The sequence below is a fragment of the Rhineura floridana genome, chromosome 2 (genome assembly GCF_030035675.1).
Source record: "Rhineura floridana isolate rRhiFlo1 chromosome 2, rRhiFlo1.hap2, whole genome shotgun sequence".
Taxonomy (NCBI): Eukaryota; Metazoa; Chordata; class Lepidosauria; order Squamata; family Rhineuridae; genus Rhineura; species Rhineura floridana.
This window is the reverse complement of record NC_084481.1, coordinates 176,941,686-176,960,138: the sequence shown is the minus strand read 5'-3', so window position 1 is coordinate 176,960,138 and position 18,453 is coordinate 176,941,686. Positions and strand designations below refer to the sequence as shown.

Genomic DNA, 18,453 nt, shown 5'->3' with positions numbered 1-18,453 from the left:
CTGGAGAAAAATGAAAAAAACGTTGTCCTGTCACTAATCATTTAATTAAATCTATCAATAATACATTCTCTTTTCTTACAACTTGGTCCTAAGATCTGTTGTGCATGAAAGAAGTAGAATGAGTATACTAAGAACTATGGCAGCTATGTATTATCACAATTGTGATGCTACACTAGCACTACAAATGGGCAGATGTCTCAGTCTATACATGCAGAGTCAGGGTGAACAACAATGTTGCCAAACAGATCCAAACTGGTCAGCCAATGAAGTCATATTGGCTGTGCTTGTTTGTAGCACTAACCCATTGTTGGTAGGCTGGCTACAAGCCTATAAACCTGAGAGACACTCCACCCCAACATCATTTTTAAAATGGCTTCCTTTTGGTTCATTTTACAAGATGTTGCTTAAGACCTGATGGAAAAAGTAGCTGAAAGAGTTAAGTCTGTCATTTCAACTGAGAGCATGTTGCCAGTCATATGCACAGGACTTGACCTTTGGCAATCTAATCAATGCCATCCCAAAAGTAATAGTAAAACTTTGGCCCTCAAGAGAGGAGCCCATTGTTCAAATCTTATCAAGTTAGCTAAAAGATGAATGCCATCACCTGTCTCCACAAAAGAAAAGCCCATTATCCTGACCATGCAACTCATCATAGGTATGGAAATTAAGGAAGGATGCCTGCCTGATCCAATCAATTCTGCATTCTCCTTTGAGGCTTTTGTCCAGAAAGGTATAAAAACTGGACTCCTAGAGCCAGGTTTGGGGGGTGGGGTTCTGGTTCTGGTTGCCCAATTCCACCATGAAATCACCTGCTGAATCACTGTTCTGGTCTCTGGGTCTTGGTCACCCACCCTGCTGAATATCACTCTACCTGAAATCACCTGCTGAATCACTTAGCCAGCCAGAACCCAGGGGTCTGACTTTCCCCTGCTTTTCCTTCACTATCTCTCCCCTGCTTTTCCTTCACTATCTAAAGATATAAATAAACAATCTCTGGACCCTGCTGAAACAGAGTTCCCTGCTTGCTGAAGCTGCTTCAAAATCTCTTTTCAGGGCTCCACTACTTTTCCTGCTTTGCTCTGGACCTTTGCTAGCCAAAGCAGAGATCCAAGAAGCCATTTCAGGACCCCTGCCTGCTGCATCTGCTGTTTCCCTATGTGACCCTGGAGTCTCAACACGCTCCAGTTTGATTTCTAGATTGTCCATCAGGGCTGGGAAAAGTATATCTCGCTCTCTGTCCTGTCTTCTGAAAATCCTTTCTCTATAAATTGTAGCCTCCACATCGCCTCCCTCTGCCTATCTTTGACTGTGTGTGTGTGTGAGACTGTTTCAGAAGCCATGCTCTGGTCTTCCCTGCCCAGCTGTGCATGACTGAGGCCTAGTCTGCAAAGTGAGCCCACAGAGAGAAAAAGAGCAGGCTAGTGTACGTTCCTCATTTGTGCTGAAGGTGTCCAACCTTGTTTCCACATGCAATCGCTCCTCCATTGCAACCGTAAGCTACAGCCTGACATGAACTCCTGTACCTAGCCCCTGCGTTTCATATGTGGTACACACCCTCTTCTGGAAATCCACAAACACATCAGAAGGCCAAATACCTGTGCCAGACTCTTGGAGCCCCTCATCACCCTACGCCATCTCAGCCTCACCTCCATTTTATGATTTGTGCTGGCAGAGCTAATAGCTCTGGCCAGCTATATGGCAGCAAAAAGACATGAGGGTTCTGGGTGTTAGGGCAAGGATCTTTCACTTGAAACTAGAGAGTGGCAAAACTGTGCCATAGCTAAGTAACAGGATACCTGTTTTGCATGCAGAAAGTCCCATGTTCAATCCCCAGCATCTCCAGCAGGGCCGGGGGAGGACACAGTCAAACCCCGGAGAGCTGCTGCCAGTGTATATCAGTGGTTCTTAACATATTTTGGGTCATGGGCTCCTTTGAGAATCTGATGGAAGCTATGAAGTCCCATAAATAAATAAATGCAATTAATTTTATTGCATTGAAAACTGATTCAGGGGGCCCTGAAGCCCATCCAGGTTAAGAGCACCTGGTGTAGACAATACAGAGCTAGATGGACCAATGGCCTGACACGGGATAAAAAGCCGCTTCCTATGTTCTTGTTATCAATTGGCAACAGATTCTGTGGCAGACAGGATTAAACAGGAAGGAAATGAGCTGGGGGTTGGACTCGATGGCCTACAAGGCCCCTTCCAACTCTATGATTCTATGAGGGTGGCAGTCTTTTCTTCTTCTTCTAGACTTAAGTAATCCAGTGTATTTTCTTGAGCCTGTATGCATACTAAAAATATTCTGCTGAGACTCACCACTGATCTTTCAGTATTTGGGTGCAGCTTAAACATGCCATTGTCCTACAAAGGAAATCCAAGTTTAGAAGCACAAGGATTGCTATTATTATTGTAACCAATAGATTTTCTACAAAGTAGCAGAATTTCTCTTACAGAGCAATAACAAGAAGCATCCTACATGAAACTGTTTGCTGTCCAACCACCAGTGCAATAGTGACTGCGGCTACAAAGTCCCAGGAGGTATCAAACCATGAAGGCAGCAACAAAATGGCAAACTCACAACAAAATACTACAAACATAACACCATGGCATCTTCGAAAAGAAACTCCTTTTATCCAGACCACAGTGATGGCTAACATGTTTTCAGATTTAAAGTCATAATTTAAATTATAGTACAGCAAGAAAACAACACAAAACAATAAGACAGAAAATAATTTTATGTTTGTACCATGTGTCAATATTTTCATGCCTTCAATAATCCATACGATTGGCACAGAATAAACACCTGTATCTAGCCAACAAAGCTGATTCAGCAATGTTTTGCAAACATGGAGCTGCAATGTATACACGGAGTCTCCTGCTTCCATGGGCTTCCTCATTCATAGAGTATGAGAGATGAAGAGATGTACACAAAATGATGCCCTATTTAAGTAGGAAACCCCATTTTTTCATAGCTCTGCTCATTAGTTTGGGGAAGGGGAAGCCAGTTTTTATGAAGTCTGATATGAAGCTGACTTGCTTCAACTAACCATAGTAACTTAAGGTTAACCACAGTTTGTCCAAGTTCAGGCATAAGCACAAAGATGGGGAAGGTGTGTCTTTCCAGATGTTGCTGGATCACAATTCCCATTGTCCCTGATTATTGGCCATGCTGGTTGGACTGACAGAAGTTGGGCCACGTGTTCCCCATCCCTGCATTAGCATTTCGTTTTGGTTAGTATAGCCTAAAGCAACCGCTTCCTAACTCCTCTTCCTAGTGGCACCAGGGGAGGGAATAGATGAGGCCAGGTTCACTGTAGCTCACCTCCATAATGATAAACCAGTTATGTCCGAACAAGCCCAATATATTCCATTTAAGGTTGCTACTTGAAGAAGAAAAAATCCTAGGTGAAACTATCACGAATAATTCAGAATACCACCAATAACAAAACTGCGATTGAAAAAAGTACTGTGTAATGCTCCGAGTAAGGAACACAATGTAAATAATAAATTCTTTCCACTTTGATTTTGCTTTAAAATTCATTGGCTTATTCCTGGAAAATGTGTGCTCCCTACAGTTAAGCACAGAAACAAAAGACACAAAACCTAAGAAATTGGAATCAGCAAAACATGATATATCAGTAGTATAAAACCTGGAAGACATTGAATCACAACGAGCATACAATTCTTCTTATGTTGCTCTTTTGTACTTCTTAGCATAAATCAGTTTTACTACTATAATGGGGTCTTTAGCCTGAAGTCAGGAAGCAACAATAAAGTACAGAATAAGCTATAAATTAAGACCCATTTCATCTAAGTTTATTCTCTATAGGAAACAGGATATAGAGCAAAAATATATGGCGAGAGAAGAATACAGGAGGAGAGGTGACTACTGGCCTCAGGTCCACAGCCTAAATATAGTTAACACTATTTTTAGCTTTAAGAATTGGAATTCTCACACAACATACCTTAACTAGTTTCAGAAGATGATAAAGATCTTCAACCTCATCACCTTCACACCTGGTATATACTCTGCCAGTTTCTACACTCGTACCCTTAATAGTACGACGATAAAGAGGCAAACCCATTGCTTCTGCATACAGCTCTATGGCATGGTGTCCCACTGTTTGATACATGTAACTGTCCAGCTCATCATTCCCCTCTGGAAGAGACAAACAAAAGTAAAACTATGTTACATAACTATTTACAATAAATTTGGATTGAAAATTAGAGCACCTTTTTTTTTAAAAAAAAAAAGGAGGGCAAAGGAAAGAGATATGCCCTCTCCCACCACTCCCAGTTTTGTTTCAGTATTCTTAAAAGGAAATTATGGCTAGATCAACCTAGCAAAAGAACTTCTCTGTCTATACATTGTGGGGTAACATTCAGGAAATTACCTGACTATAGCTCTGTAGATTTACAGGGTGAGTGCATTTAAGCAATATCTAGACTTTTTATTTGGATCAATATTATATTTCCGGTATGTAAATACTACATTTTTTAATCTCTGCAGGAGCTGCACCTTGAATTACATTGTCATATTTCACATTGAACTATGTAGTAGTTGTTCATACATGTGTTCCACTGCAGAAGACCATGTTGAAACATGTTTGGTCACAAGTTTAGGTGTTTCAGTTTATAAGCTGTTTTTGTATTGGTATGTATTTGTGATATTTTACCATAACAGTTGTTGCTGTATATATTGATTACATCTACTTTTGATTAATCAACTGTAACAGTGATGTATTTCCCTTTAAAATAATTTTCTACAAAGTATCCACACCTTCATTACTGGCAGTCTCTAGTTTTTTTCTGGTTCCCAATTCTTTTTTCTTTTCGCTTTTTAGTTTGTTGGGACACACCGCTTGGTTTGTTTTAGATCAACCTGGCCACTTTCTTCCATGCATGGAAATTAATTTCTTCTTCAATTCTGTACAGGGCACTCTGGCAATGATCTTAAGGTGTTCAGACTTGAGCACAGGAATGTCAGAGGGTGGCTCCAACACTAAACTGCTGAATTACAATTCATCAGTTCTATTAATTTGGGTGTAACTAGAGGCAATTGAGAGCCAGTGTGGTGTAGTGGTTAAAGTGCTGGACTATAACCTGGGAGATCAGGGTTCGAATCCCCACACAGCCATGAAGCTCACTGGGTGACCTTGGGCCAGTCACTGCCTCTCAGCCTCAGAGCAAGGCAATGGTAAACCCCCTCTGAATTCCACTTACTATGAAAACCCTATTCATAGGGTCACCATAAGTTGAAACCAACTTGAAGGCAGTACATTTACATTTTAGAGGCAATTACTACCTATCCCTCCACAGATGTTAATCAACAGCATTACTATATCATAATCATTTCTCACTGCTCTTGTACAAGGTTTCTGTGCTTGTTTTGCATACATTCCAGGTCTAATTCACTTTCTACTTTCTGAACATTTTGCATTGCATTCCCCTTTGATATCACTGCTTACAATCCACCCCAAACCCCACCATGTATATTCCTGCATCTGATGAAGTAGACTCTCTAATTCACTTATTTATTTATATATTTATTATTTGATTTATATCCCTCCCTTCCTCCTATCAGGAGCCCAGGGCAGCAAGCAAAAGCACTACAAACACTTTAAAACGTCATAAAAACAGACTTTAAAATACATTAAAGCAAAACATCTTTTACAACATTTTTTTAAAAAGCTTTTGAAACATCTTTTAAAAAAAGGTTTAAAATTTAAAAACATATTAAAAAGCAATTCCAACACAGAGATAGACTGGGATAAGGTCTCAACATAGAATGCTTGTTGAAAGAGGAACATGGAATCCATGATAAATGAGTTAGCCTTTAGGCCGCCACAAGACTCCTCTGTCATTTTTGCTACACCATAAACCAAAATCTGAACAACCCTCAATTTTGAAAATACACTGTTTCAGCAAATAAAATCTGAAATACTTGTTGCATATTTCATAGCCTAGAATTCTAAAAGTTGAACTATATCATGGACACATACAAAGCTGGGTCTGATTTACCAAGGTTCTAAAATGCATCCACGAATACAGGAGGCCCCTGGCTTCAGACATTCAGCCTCCAACTCATGGAGGACAACCTATCTACTTAGGGAATCGGAGGGGCAGCACTAGTACACCTGTCTTCGCTCCCTCCCCCCCCCCGGGTTTACTTACCTTGGAACAATACCTGAGAAGGCTTTAGAATTAAAGAATTCTGAGCCCAGAAATTTGAGTATCAGAACTGAACCCTGCTCACAATCCTTCCACAAAAAAACTCCAACTCCTGGTTATCCTAAGCTTTCTTCATTTCAACATAATTTAAGGTAGGAAGGGAATCGTTCTTGCTGCTATTGGGAGCCAGAAATTTTTGCCAATCTACAGCAAATCACCCAGAGATCTACAAGTAGACCCAGATCTAATTTTCCAGCAAAGCGGGTAGGGTGGAGGAGTTTGAGTTTACCATAAAGAAAATGTGGGATTCTCACCTTTGTTTTCAGCAGGCCTTAAATTGGCTAAGGCAACAATCTGATGCCCAGCAGCAACACAGTGCATCATATTGTAACAGCTGTCTTTCCCACCACTAGAAGAAAAAGAGTAAATTGTATTATTTGATAATTAAAACAAGCTCTCTAATAAGTGTAGCCCTATAATCATTTTGCTTTTTATTTCGGAATGATAAAATACAGATGAGAAAATGTCTACACAGGGATTTTTTTAAAAAGGCTATTTTCAACATGCTTAAGAAGCTGAAAAAATAATATGTTTGTAATTTGGATGTAAAGTATTTGTAATTCCAGTCTATCACCTGGTGTCCCACACCTGCAGAGGCTGCTCATTCTCCTTAATGTCACACAAGGCTCCTTCTACACAGCAATTTCCCCACAGAACAAAATGGGAAAACAGAGCTCCATTTGCACATAAAAGCACCATGGAACTCTGGATCATGACCAATCATGACCAATGTTTTCAAGGTAATTCAATAAATCTTTGCCAATCTTCTGCAAATCACCTAGAGATCTGCCAGTAGACCCAGATAAAATTCTCCAGCACAGTGGGTGGAGTTGGAGTGTTTTCTAGTGATAATTATTTGGGCCAAACCTACAAGAACACTTAAAAAAAAAACTTCAGCTAGATCATAAGTTTGCCAGCATTGTACCATTCTGCTTGAGTGAATTAAAAAAAACTTGAACATAAGATAATTTTCTGTAAGCAAAGCAACAAGTTTCAAAAGCACTTATTGTTAAACCCCCATTTTCAGTAACTTCACATGGGGTGAATCTCAAATAAAAAACAGCGTTGTGTGGGTGCAAGACTGCCATCAGAGACAATTTAGCTGCTAAGGACATTAGATGGAATGAAAGGTACTAAATATCAAAGTACTTACGATGCACAAATGGTTGATTTTTTACAGGTAATTTCCCTGGCTCTAAAAAAGATGCTCAATTTGCTGTTACTACTTAGAGCATTAATATGACTGTGCCCTTTAAAGAAAAGTAAGCACATCTAAAGTGCCAGCACAAAAACAAGAAAACTATACAAATATACTTACAGCACAATCCTGTACATGTCTACTCAGGAGCATGTCCTACTGAGTTCAGTGGCTTACTCCCAAGTAAGTGGATATAAGACAGCCAGTGTGGTGTAGTGGTTAAGGCAGCCTTTCCCAACTAGTGGGCCACCAGATGTTGTTGGACCACAACTCCCATCAGCCTCAGCCAGCATTGCCAATGGTCAGGAAAGATGGGAATTGTGGTCCAACATCTGGTGGCCCACTAGTTGGGAAAGGCTGGCTTAAGGTGTTGGACTACGACCTGGGAGACCAGGGTCCGAATCCCCACAGAGCCATGAAGCTCACTGGGTCAGCTTGGGCCAGTCACTGCCTCTCAGCCTCATGAAAACCCTATTCATAGGGTCGCCATAAATCGGAATCGACTTGAAGGCAGTACAAGTGGGTATAGGATTGCACTGTTAAACTACTTTGGTCCCACTGAATTCAAGAGAGCAGGTCGGTTTATTCACATTGAACAACAGTTCAGAAATGTAAATGTATTATCTAAGAGCATATGCTATAGAAATAATGTATGCATCTGTTTTTAAAGTCATGGATTGTGTTCTCTTGTCTCCCTACAGCTTCAGAGGAGAGTCTCTCTTGGCTCCCGAGGTGACCAGAAGTGCGGGAGACGGTGGATTTGTTGCTGATTGTGCCAGCTAAGCTGGCTTCCTTAGCCAGCTGCTTTAAACACCAATATCAGGTCTCTGGTCAGAGCATTACCTGCATGCTACTCTATACACACATGATCTAGCAGCATAGGGGCGTGTGCATGTGCCACCCACAGCCATAAATGGTTTTAGGGCTTTGGATTGGAAGCAGCAGGGTTCATTTTGACATAAATGAAATAAATAAATAAATAATACCAGTATTTTCCTGCAAGAAAAGAGATGTCCACCAGCCCATCTGCACACAAGCAACCCCTTTTACCAATACATAATACAACTTTTTTAAAACTACCGAGAATTATATGACAGACAGCCCCCCCCCAAGTTGAGCCCAATCCCACCAAACACACCCATAGTAAGTGCTTGTCAAATTTCCTTTTCATTCCGTGATCATGTAGGATTGTTAAGAATTGTGCCTTATTTCAGATTATTCCTAATCCATATATTAAACACCTTGGCCAGCTCCTTGTATGTTTAGGTTAAAACCTGGAGCAGATCTCACTGCCCCACTGACATCGGAGCCACCAGCCACACTTCTTATGTCTCATTTGAAGGGCTGATATGTTTGCATTTAATTATTCTTCATTTAGAAAGCTTGTCCCTAAACTCTTGGGCTTGAAACATGGCACCAATATGCCCATACAGAAATTCAGCAAGAGGGATGGCGTCGAGCTGCAAGAGAAAATTATTCCTGAATCTCTTGATATGGAGGCGGTTGGTGCATAAACCCCTTCAAGGAAATTACAAACCAAACTATGTAACAAGGCTTAGAGTTCAGTCCTGCAATTGAGTAATGGCTGGCCATTCCCCTTAGCCTTGCACATGCATGCAGAGCTTCCCCAAAGTCAACATTTTAGCCTGCTCATTCTCAAACTGAAGGAAGGAGACCCATATGCACCCATTTAGGGCACTGGATAGCAACTAGAGCCTACAGGCTTATTTATTCTATTCTTTCTATTTTCTTATTGAGTAATAAATCTCTAAACAAGCAAGGCACAGGATTTTGTAAAGTAGCGATAGCCATCCCATTAAGATAGTGGGGAAAAGTGAACCAGATAGCTAGCACCTGCAGTCTCAGTAACCTCAGGCTGTAGATGAAGGTGCACAGGCCTCAGGGGAGAAACTGTATGTGTAATCTGTCTGTGGCAAACTGTATGTGTATCTGTCTGTGGCAACTAGTTTCCACATGTGGAGTAACTTAACAGAAGGGTGACAGAGTACATATGTGCATGTGCTGAAGAAGCACATCCCATAAGCTTTGCAAGGCAGAGAAAGGCACAAAAGACCTTGTGCGTTTAGAAAGAGCTCCGTTTCATCAAGTTTGAGAAACGAGCCTCTCTACCCTCAGCAGAGAAATAAATCAAGCTATTTCAGTGCCAGCTCCACCTCTTTCCCTTTGTAGACTTTGCCACAACTACCCAATCCTGCTTGCAGAGAGGCAAGGGAAGAGCGAGGGCCAAGTTGGACCTTGCGTCAGATCAGACGAAAACCTCAATACCTTCCCGATTAAATCAGAGAGGCATAGTTTTAGAAAAGGTTCCTTCCCACCCACTTCCTAAACATAGGGCTGAAAAGAAAAGCAAAAAAAAAAAAAGCATGCTACAGAGATGACCTGCAAATACTGCACTATTGAGAATCTGTCAATCCACTCAGACAGCGCAAGCAAAGCAGGAAGCGTGAGGTCAAACGAACAGAGAGGAGCCGAAAGGAAATCGCTGATTACAACAGAAAGGGGAGGGTGGACCTGATCTTTGCCTGCCCCCTACTTTCATCCATTCACCACCCTGCTGTATGGGACTCTCTCTTCCATAGAAACCTTGCGGGGCACATCTTATTCAGCCGAGGGCAGCTTTTCCTGCGCCCCCCCCCCTCGGTATTTTACCTGATTAAAGCCACTACTTTCATGTTGCACAGCGCCCAGGGCTGGACTTACAAACCTATGAGAGCCCCTTAGGCTAAGAGGACAAACGACACGCTACCAGCTGCCAACACACACATACAATCTTTTCTAACCCACGTTGCTTCCCGGCTGTTGCTGTTTGATGCTCCTTCCTTCCCCGAGAAGTCCCGCCCGCCTGGGTCTGTCTCCCTAGCTGCCTGTTCCAACAAACAGCAGTCTTGGATAGGATGCCGTCGCCTGTGACATTGGTGCTGCTGAATTTTTCTGTTCTCTCGGCTGCTTGGAGAAAGTAGGCAGCTACAAACTGCAGTGTGAGCTCTGCAGTCCTGTAGGAGAAAAGACTTCATAGCAGGCACAGGGGCGGACAACTATGGAAGGGCAATGAGGCGGTTTGTATTGAGGGCACTGCTGAGTGCATGTGGGTGGTTGCTGTCCGGGAGTGGCGTAGGTAATGCTTTAAAAGCGTTTCTTACGCTTCTCCCCGGTTACGCTCCGGTACCCTGTTTGAATGTGAGGATTCAGACCCGGAGCGTGTAAAGTAATAAAACGAGTGCATCTGAATGCGTGCCGGGTGCGTTTCCGTCATCGAGTCACCAGAGCCAATCCGCGCATATCATGAAATGAGAGAAAGGTTGAGCACCGTTGAGGGACTGTTACGTTAGAGCCAGGCTTGAACGCCAGTGTCCGTCTTTTGCTTCTTTTTAGCAAATTGCCATTATGTGAGAAAGTGTTGGAGACTTATAGCCCAGAACTTAAACATATGTACTTAAGAAGCCTTACTTTCCTGAAAGCGACCTTAGGATCCTATGCACATTTACTCAGAGGTAAGGACAACTGAAGCCAATGGAAACTATCCATGCCAGAGTAGGAAGCCCCAAATGCTGTATTGCTCATTGCACAACTGTGAGGGCTCCAGTCCTTGTTCCATTGCTCTGCTCCCCATCTCTTATTATGTAAAAGGAAATGCTTCTGAGCTGCCAGGCCGGGGGAAAATTAATTTCCTAAGGTGCACATATGTTTAAAAGTTGTAGGCTCTTCTGGTTGTCAGAGGAAGAGGATTGAATTTGAAACCATGCCTAGAATCATGGAATTGGAAGGTGCTGCAAAAGGTCATCTATCTAGTCTAACCTCCTGAATGCAGGAAATCTGCTGCTATAGCGTCCCTGATAGGTGGTCATCTAGCCTTTGATTAAAAACCACCAAGAAAAGAGAGTCTGTTCCACTGCTGAACAGCTCCTACCATCATGGTCTTCCTAATGCTTAGTCCAAAACCCCTGACTTATCATTGGAACCTGTGGGTTCTGGACTTCTCCTTGGGAGCAAAAGGAAACAGGTTTGCTCCATCATCCATGCGGTAGTCCTTCAAATATTTGATGATGCCATATTGCCTCTTAAATTGTTTCTTTTCCAGACTCAACATACTAAGGTGGCTACTACCTAGGATGCTGGGAGAATGGAGAGAAATAGTTCTGTTACTGGAGAGACATTGGATGCCTGTATGCTTGTAGCATTTTCCTTTGGATGTTGATGCTGATGCTGCTTAATATATAAATCTGGAGGTTCTGAGGTCTGGGCTTGCCTTTTAGTCTGAAAGGATGAGAAAAGGGTAATCTTTGTTTGTTCCAAGAAACTTTATTCTTGGATGCGGACCTAGTGTAGTGTAGCATAGTGGATGGGTGTTGAGACTCAGGCAGCATTCAGACAGCAGCACTTAATTCCATTTTCCCGACATTTCCCTACCTGTTTATTTTCACATTTTATGTGATCTTTCATACAATGTAAAAGCCACTTAAAGAAATGTAGCGGAATCAAGTGGAAATTTAGCACTCATTTCTGTGTTAATTGCTTCCAGAAAAAATCCATTTGCAACTCCGTTAACCTGGAAAATCGCAGGAGTTTGGCATTTTCCCCCCACGGTTTTTTTGGGATCATGTCACCACCACTCCCGTAATGGAATTTGGGGCAGTATTCTGGCATACAGAGGTGCTCATGCACATAAAGGGTGGGAGGTGGTGACATGTCCAATAATGTCTGCTGGTGTATCACGCCATGCCCCCTGGTGTGAATGAAATTTAGCGCAACATGGCAGTATATTGATGGAAAAAACATCGTTCCCTAATGCAGCAGGTAACTGCAGTGTGAAAGGAACATTAGAAATTGGGACAGAAGCACTAGCATTATAATTAGGAAAAATAATACAGTAAACCCCATATCTGAATGTAGCGTCAGATAAGGTCAAATCCTACTATGTCCAGAAGCTTATTGGACAACCACGGCCCTCCCACTCTCATTTAGCCTCACCTCAATTATAAGGCGGTTGTGAGGATAAAATGGAAGGGCAGGCAAGTGATTTATACTACACCACTCTGAACTCCTTGGAAAAAGGTGGGATAAAAATTAAAATACTCATGTTGATTCCTTCATCTTTAAAGTCTGGTATCGCAGACAAGTCCAGAGTTATGGATTGCTTTGCATGTACTGCTGCACTTTTTTGCAGCAGAGGGAGAGGAGATTAATAGCCTGCAATATAGCCTACCAGGGCACGATCTCCCTCTTCCCCAAAGGAACTGCAGGAAAAAAACCATGGCCTGCGTGTACTTTGGTGCCTTTGTGATGTCGCACTTAATTCACTCCCTCTTTTTATACAACCTCCACTACTAACCAAAATACAGCTGTTGTGTATTCCATGCTATGCATATATGGCCTAGCAGCAACATACTAGCTCACTCCCTAGATTGCTTGGAAGCCTATCTGATCTTATTGAGGAGTAAATCCATTAAAATCAGTTTTAATAAGTGGACTTACTTCTGAGTAAGCATAGATAAGATCAGCCTGCAAGCCTTTGGACCATTTGAATGTACCCGTGGCGGCTAGTGGCTCCATGTCAGTGGGGCAGTGGAATCCACTCCGGGTTTTAGTCTGAACTTTCAAGGAGCTGTGCAAGGTGCTTCAGCTCCTTGTAAGTTCAGACTGAAACCCAGAGCGGATTTCACTGCCCTACTGACATGGAGTCACCAGCTGCCACTGGAATGTACTCAAGAAAACAATGTCACCTGAACAACCAACATTTGGACGCAAATGTTGGGCATGGTAGTACTGGCCAACAAGCTTTGAAGACAGGGAGCAAAATGCCCCAAACAAGCTGTGATGCATGGAAGGGCCCTGGATAAGAGATGTAGTGTGACTGCGGCAGCATGTGTTCTTTAGAATGTGTGTAGACAGCCGCTCTCTTGCAGAGGTGTGGAACCTTTGGCTCCCCAAATGCTGATAGGCTCTGAGTCCCATTAGCATGGCCAATGGTCAGAGCTGATGGGAGTAGTAGTCCAGGCAGCATAGGGAGGCCGTATGTGATACAGAAAATAGTCCTCTGAAGAGTCCTCTCTTTGAAGGGATGTTTGGTCCAAGTCCAGTTTAAGATAACCATGAGAAAGGAAACGAAGGGCCTTGAAGCTATTCGTCAACAGTTTGCACCTGGTCAGCAGACAGAGCAGGGACACAAGTCACCCAGTCACAGTCTTCCACACTAAGCTGAGATGGATTGTATTATATTTCTTTTTAAATTACAGTAGTTATTTCTAACTTTGCATATAGGCGTATACATTAGCATATGACTATTTAATGCAAATCTGTGTTCTCTTTTGTCCTCTTTTTTGGTGATACATAAGTGGCCACTCTAGTCTAGCAACAGCTGGAGAGCCTCAGCTTACCACTCCCGTTCTATTGAAGGCATATGTTTGGGGACAGGAGGAGTCGACTGCTAACCCCCCATGTTCATTTTACCAGACTTACGGAGCCTTTAGCCTGCCAGATGTTGCTGAACTACAACTCCCATCATCCCTGGCCATTTGCCATGCTTGCTTGGGCTGATGGGAGTTGTAGTTCAGCAACATCTGGTGGGCCAAAGATTCCTCATGCCTGATATTACCTGGTTTAACATCTGAAAGGGCTAATGATTGCCATATATTACTAGGGGTGCACCAAAATGTACACAACATTACCATCCTGCTCATAGGCTGCTCCACGAGCTAGAGGGAGCCCCAGCTGACAAAGCATCAAGGCCCCAGCTGACAAAGTGTCAAGGCGAGTTAAGCAGCAGAGCGAGTTCGGCAGCAGGGCGAGGAGGCCAGGGCCCCCCACTCTGCCCGTCTGTTCCCTGACCTCAACTAAACCGCAGTCTCCAACCCATTGACGTAATAAACCTTAAACAAAACTATGCAGGTAAGAAGCCAGCAGGGGTGTGGGGGCTTTCCAGTGTTTTGCACCGCCTGCAGCATGTACGACTATCTGCCTGTTGGACAGAAGTCGTGGGTGTGCTCTCGGTGCAATGAGCTCCTGGCTCTCCGGGAACGACTTCATTTCCTTGAGGCCAAGGTGGCGGACCTGGAAAAGCTGAGAGAGGCAGAGAGGTGTGTGGAGGAGGCCTTCAGGGACATTATAGCTGTGTCCCACTCCAACGATGATAGCTCTCCTGCTATCATGGACAACGATGGTCTCGGGGAAGGAGAGCATCCAGCTGAGGAAGAGGGAAACAATCCCTTAGAAGGGACCCATTCCTTGGGGGATGAGCAGCTATCCTCTTGTGCCGAGGATATATCTCCAAGGGGTGGAGGGATCCTTGTAGTGGGTGATTCGATCATTAGGAACATAGACAGTGGGGTGTGTGATGGGCGTGTAGACCGCAAGGTGTTTTGCCTGCCTGGTGCGAAGTTTGCGGATATCGCCCGTCGTTTAGATAGTTTGGTAGACAGTGCTGGGAAGGAGTCAGTGGTCGTGGTGCACGTTGGCACCAACGACATGGGGAAATGCAGCCGTGAGGTCCTGGAAGCAAAATTTAGGTTGCTAGGTAGGATGCTGAAAGCCTGGACCTCCAAGGTGGCTTTCTCTGAAATGCTACCAGTTCGACGCGCAGGACCAGCCAGACAGGCCCAGCTTCGCAGTCTCAATGCGTGGATGAGACGATGGTGTCGGGTGGAAGGGTTCGGATTTGTTAGGCACTGGGGAACATTTTGGGACAAGCCGGGCCTGTACAAAAGGGACGGGCTCCACTTGAACCAGAATGGAACCAGACTGCTGGCACTTAAAATTAAAAAGGTAGCAGAGCAGCTTTTAAACTGACTGAGGGGGGAAACCCGACAGGAGCTGAGAAAGGTCCGGTTCGGAATAAACCTCCCCCCTGGGATAAAAACCAAAGAAATGATGAAATTTTAAAAGGGGTAGGCCTAGAAGTAGGCATTGTGAGAGCAAGGGCACAGGATATAAATTCAGAAGAGCAAAATTACCACAGGCCTAACCACAAGTGCCAAAGACACTTGAAGAGAGACACTGCTTACAAGTGCCTGTACGCTAATGCTAGGAGCCTCCGAACCAAGATGGGAGAACTGGAGTGCTTGGTCTTAGAGGAGAGCATTGATATAGTGAGCATAACGGAGACCTGGTGGAATGGAGAAAACCAGTGGGATACGGTTATCCCTGGATATAAACTATATTGGAAGGACAGGGAAGGACGTATTGGTGGCGGAGTCGCTCTATACATGAAAGAAGGCATTGAATCCAGCAAGCTCGAAACCCCAAAAGAGGCAGACTCCTCCACAGAATCGTTATGGGTGGTGATACCGTGCCCCAGGAGGGACTTAATACTGGGAACGATCTATCATCCCCCTGATCAAAATGCTCAGGGAGACCTTGAGATGAGATATGAAATTGAGGAAGCATCCAAACTAGGAAATGTGGTAGTAATGGGTGACTTCAACTACCCGGACATAGACTGGCTGCATATGTGTTCCAGTCATGACAAAGAAGCAAAGTTTCTAGATATTCTAAATGACTATTCCCTAGATCAGTTGGTCATGGAACCGACCAGAGGGACGGCAACCCTGGACTTAATCCTCAGTGGGGACCGGGACCTGGTGCGAGATGTAAGTGTTGTGGAACCAATTGGGAGCAGTGACCACAGTGCTATTAAATTAAACATACATGTAACTGGCCAATTGCCAAGAAAATCCAACACGGTCACATTTGACTTCAAAAGAGGAAACTTCACAAAAATGAGGGGATTGGTAAAAAGAAAGCTGAAAAACAAAGTCCAGAGGGTCACATCACTCGAAAATGCTTGGAAGTTGTTTAAAAACACTATATTAGAAGCTCAACTGGAGTGCATACCGCAGATCAGAAAAGGTACCGCCAGGGCCAAGAAGATGCCAGCATGGTTAACGAGCAAAGTCAAGGAAGCTCTTAGAGGCAAAAAGTCTTCCTTCAGAAAATGGAAGTCTTGTCCGAATGAAGAAAATAAAAAAGAACACAGACTCTGGCAAAAGAAATGTAAGAAGACAATAAGGGATGCTAAAAAAGAATTTGAGGAGCACATTGCTAAGAACAAAAACCAACAACAAAAAATTCTATAAATACATTCAAAGCAGGAGACCATCTAGGGAGACAATTGGACCCTTGGATGATAAGGCAGTCAAAGGTGTACTAAAGAATGATAAGGAGATTGCAGAGAAGCTAAATGAATTCTTTGCATCTGTCTTCACAGTGGAAAATATAGGGCAGATCCCTGAACCTGAACTAACATTTGCAGGAAGGGATTCTGAGGAACTGAGACAAATAGTGGTAACGAGAGAGGAAGTTCTAAACTGAATGGACAATATAAAAACTGACAAATCACCAGGCCCGGATGGCATCCACCCGAGAGTTCTCAAAGAACTCAAAGGTGAAATTGCTGATCTGCTAACTAAAATATGTAACTTGTCCCTTGGGTCCTCCTCCGTGCCTGAGGACTGGAAAGTGGCAAATGTAACGCCAATCTTCAAAAAGGGATCCAGAGGGGATCCCGGAAATTACAGGCCAGTTAGCTTAACTTCTGTCCCTGGAAAACTGGTAGAAAGTATTATTAAAGCTAGATTAACTAAGCACATAGAAGAACAAGCCTTGCTGAAGCACAGCCAGCATGGCTTCTGCAAGGGAAAGTCCTGTCTCAGTAACCTATTAGAATTCTTTGAGAGTGTCAACAAGCATATAGATAGAGGTGATCCAGTGGACATAGTGTACTTAGACTTTCAAAAAGCGTTTGACAAGGTACCTCACCAAAGGCTTCTGAGGAAGCTTAGCAGTCATGGAATAAGAGGAGAGGTCCTCTTGTGGATAAGGAATTGGTTAAGAAGCAGAAAGCAGAGAGTAGGAATCAACGGACAGTTCTCCCAATGGAGGGCTGTAGAAAGTGGAGTCCCTCAAGGATCGGTATTGGGACCTGTACTTTTCAACTTGTTCATTAATGACCTAGAATTAGGAGTGAGCAGTGAAGTGGCCAAGTTTGCTGATGACACTAAATTGTTCAGGGTTGTTAAAACAAAAAGGGATCGCGAAGAGCTCCAAAAAGACCTCTCCAAACTGAGTGAATGGGCGGAAAAATGGCAAATGCAATTCAATATAAACAAGTGTAAAATTATGCATATTGGAGCAAAAAATCTGAATTTCACATATACGCTCATGGGGTCTGAACTGGCGGTGACCGACCAGGAGAGAGACCTCGGGGTTGTAGTGGACAGCACGATGAAAATGTCGACCCAGTGTGCGGCAGCTGTGAAAAAGGCAAATTCCATGCTAGGGATAATTAGGAAAGGTATTGAAAATAAAACAGCCGATATCATAATGCCGTTGTATAAATCTATGGTGCGGCTGCATTTGGAATACTGTGTACAGTTCTGGTCGCCTCATCTCAAAAAGGATATTATAGAGTTGGAAAAGGTTCAGAAGAGGGCAACCAGAATGATCAAGGGGATGGAGCGACTCCCTTATGAGGAAAGGTTGCAGCATTTGGGGCTTTTTAGTTTAGAGAAAAGGCGGGTCAGAGGAGACATGATAGAAGTGTATAAAATTATGCATGGCATTGAGAAAGTGGATAGAGAAAAGTTCTTCTCCCTCTCTCATAATACTAGAACTCGTGGACATTCAAAGAAGCTGAATGTTGGAAGAGTCAGGACAGACAAAAGGAAGTACTTCTTTACTCAGCGCATAGTTAAACTATGGAATTTGCTCCCACAAGATGCAGTAATGGCCACCAGCTTGGATGGCTTTAAAAGAAGATTAGACAAATTCATGGAGGACAGGGCTATCAATGGCTACTAGCCATGATGGCTGTGCTGTGCCACCCTAGTCAGAGGCAGCATGCTTCTGAAAACCAGTTGCCGGAAGCCTCAGGAGGGGAGAGTGTTCTTGCACTTGGGTCCTGCTTGCGGGCTTCCCCCAGGCACCTGGTTGGCCACTGTGAGAACAGGATGCTGGACTAGATGGGCCACTGGCCTGATCCAGCAGGCTCTTCTTATGTTCTTATGTTC

The 18,453-nt window shown here is 43.5% G+C and overlaps 1 protein-coding gene across 3 annotated transcripts in view; it reads right to left on the bottom strand.

Annotated features, from left to right (window-relative positions):
* The window catches only part of DPH6 (diphthamine biosynthesis 6), a 374,050-nt gene extending 363,567 nt beyond the window's left edge, over positions 1–10,483 (bottom strand). Inside the window, exons 1-3 of one of the 3 annotated variants that reach the window (XM_061611524.1) lie at positions 10,238–10,483; positions 6,489–6,583; positions 3,969–4,162 (exon numbers count right to left, since the gene is read on the bottom strand). In XM_061611524.1, the coding sequence (XP_061467508.1) occupies positions 3,969–4,162; positions 6,489–6,583; positions 10,238–10,467 (519 nt within the window). In that variant the 5' untranslated portion in view covers positions 10,468–10,483. Of the gene's footprint in view, positions 1–3,968; positions 4,163–6,488; positions 6,584–9,832; positions 9,857–10,102 lie in introns of those variants that run through there. The other 2 variants (XM_061611525.1, XM_061611526.1) reach the window with 2 other exon arrangements.
* Between the last annotated feature and the right edge of the window lie 7,970 nt (positions 10,484–18,453).